Source organism: Neophocaena asiaeorientalis, unplaced genomic scaffold (assembly GCF_003031525.2).
Source record: "Neophocaena asiaeorientalis asiaeorientalis breed wild unplaced genomic scaffold, Neophocaena_asiaeorientalis_V1.1 scaffold191, whole genome shotgun sequence".
In the NCBI taxonomy this organism is placed as follows: domain Eukaryota; kingdom Metazoa; phylum Chordata; class Mammalia; order Artiodactyla; family Phocoenidae; genus Neophocaena; species Neophocaena asiaeorientalis.
Genome location: NW_020175105.1, coordinates 1,321,734 through 1,323,994, shown reverse-complemented (window position 1 = coordinate 1,323,994; position 2,261 = coordinate 1,321,734). Strand labels below are relative to the sequence as shown.

The window sequence follows — 2,261 nt, the reverse complement described above, 5'->3', positions numbered from 1 at the left end:
GCACTGGATGGCATCTCCACCCACGCCAGTGCCCCTGTGGGGCTGGGCTCTTGGTTCAAATAAGAGTGTAGGGGGTAAAAGCGTGCTTGACACGTGAATCTGCTTCGTAACAGCTGTGTTGCCTTCGACACCTTTTAAAAATATTCTGTGTCTCAGTTTCCTCTTCTTTATCAGCTGGAGATAGTAGATAATAATCTACTTTATTGCGTGGTTTGAGGTCTAACTAAGTTAATACAGGTGAGAAATGCAGCCTGGAGCCTAACATACACTAGGCATTCAGGAAATAGCGCTACTAATATTATTACCAGTACTCACCTAAAATAAAACCATTTTTAACCGTAACCTGGACTTGTTTTTGCTGTCGACTTTGTTTTGGCATCCATTGAGCAAGCATTTTTTTCTTTTAATTTCTAGAACATCTGCCTGATACCCAGCACATAATCTAGGGAAACGGCTTATTTATATGTACAGTCTCCCTTAATGAGCTATTAGCTCAAGAACACATCCCAAACAGCAGGGTAAATTACCCTGTTGTTTGAAAACAGGGCGAGCATTTCGGCAGCAACACTTTTAACTCAGGGGCAGCCAATTAAGGTTAAAAGTACAGCCAGTGATTTTGCTCGGTCTGTTCGCCTTAGGGCCACGGACGGGCTTCACTCTAAGGAAACCCTTTTATCGTGAAGACCGAGCGAATGCACGTGGACTGGGCACACGGCTTTCAAAAATTACCTCAGCACTGAAAAAGAGGGGTCGTGCTGAGGGGACGCGGGCACAGCGCCGCCCACCTCTGAGAACCACAGAGCGCCTCTTCTCCAAAGTGGGGACTCAGAGCCGGTTCACCCTCTCCTGGGACGGGCAAAGTCGCCCGGGCGCTCGCCTCTTACCACGAATTCCTCCAGGGTCTGGTAGGTCTTGCCCCGGAACTCGCAGTAATTCTTCCTCTCCTTGCACTGCGGACAGCACTGGCTCGTGTCGACGTGGATGCAGCGTGGGTGCAGCCGCGGGCACTCGGGCTGCGCGCACAGCGGCCCCTCCTCGGTGCACAGGCATGGGCAGGCCGAGGGGCCCGGCGCGAACTTCTCCCCGATCGCGTACACGAAGCCGCTCTCGTCCACGCAGCCCTTCCCCCGGTAGTCCGGGTACGCGTACTCCTCCGGCAGCTCGGGCGTGGGCTCTGGGTCTGGGCCCGCCGCCTCCTGGGCGGCGGCGGCGGCGGCGGCCGGGGGCTCCGCCCTGGGCGGCCCAGGACTGTTTCTGCCTGCTCCACGCCTCCCGGCCGGCCAGCCCGCGGCCGCCCTTGCCCTTCCAGTCCCGGCCGCCGCCGCCCTCGTCCCTCGCCGGGCGCCCGAGCTCGCTCACCCGGCCCGGGCCGTCCCGAGACGCGTGCTCGCGCTTCTCCTCGCCCGGCCGCTCGGGCGCCTGGGCCAGCTTCTCCAGCGGGATGCTCGGGCTGCACAGAGCCACCATCAGGCAGCAGGTGAGCAGGAGGGAACTGGACAGCGCGCCAACTGCCATCGCAGTGGAGCTGGGCAACCCCTACCGCGTCCCGGCGGCCGGGCGGGCGGGGAGCGAGGTCGAGGGGCGAGTCGCATTCACAGCCCGGGGGCGCGCCGCCGCCAGTCTGGAGCCGCCGTCCCTGCGGAGAGAAAGCAGCACAGCTGAGCCCCGAGGCCCGCGCGCGCCCGGCCCGGCGGCTCCCGAAATGGACGCGCCGGACCCCGAGGGCAGGGACGGCATGCCCGGCGCCGGGGCACGGCCCGGGGTCCTACACATCCCAGACTGTGGACACGGACACGGAAGCGAGTCCCAGAAAAACACCGGCCCGCAGTGTTCCCCGTGTCTTCTTGATTAGCGGGTGGCGGAGCAGCGGGGATGCAGCTAGCGGGGCCCGCGCCCCCTGCAAGGCTCGGATGGAGCCACAGAACTCCGGAGCCCGGCGCCCTCTCCGGGTCCCGGCCACACTTCCCTAAAGGCGACTCAGTGGAGAATTCCGCACTGGAGCGGGCGCTGACGGCCCTGCAGGAAAATAAGAGGGAAACCCTTCCTCGCTTGCCCGAGGGTGTTTGGGGAAGAAGGGCGCGAGGGGGGTAAGAAAGCTCCCAGGACCCGGTGACTCATCCTAACAACTTTGCAAACGCCACCAGTGCGGGGCGCAGACGCCCCTTCCCCGCCCTCCGCCCGAGGCCCGGTTGCCCAGAAGAAGGTCCGTGACTGTCCCCCAGCCCAACCCCCGTTCCCGGTTGCGGGTCGCGGCTTTGGGA

General features: G+C 62.3%; 1 protein-coding gene across 1 annotated transcript in view; it reads right to left on the bottom strand.

Moving 5' to 3' along the window:
• VWC2 (von Willebrand factor C domain containing 2) overlaps nucleotides 1-1,515 on the bottom strand; it is a 114,271-nt gene extending 112,756 nt beyond the window's left edge. The window contains 2 exon segments of the mRNA XM_024764381.1: nucleotides 885-1,218; nucleotides 1,220-1,515. Of these exon segments, the coding sequence (XP_024620149.1) occupies nucleotides 885-1,218; nucleotides 1,220-1,515 (630 nt within the window).
• Nucleotides 1,516-2,261: the final 746 nt, after the last annotated feature.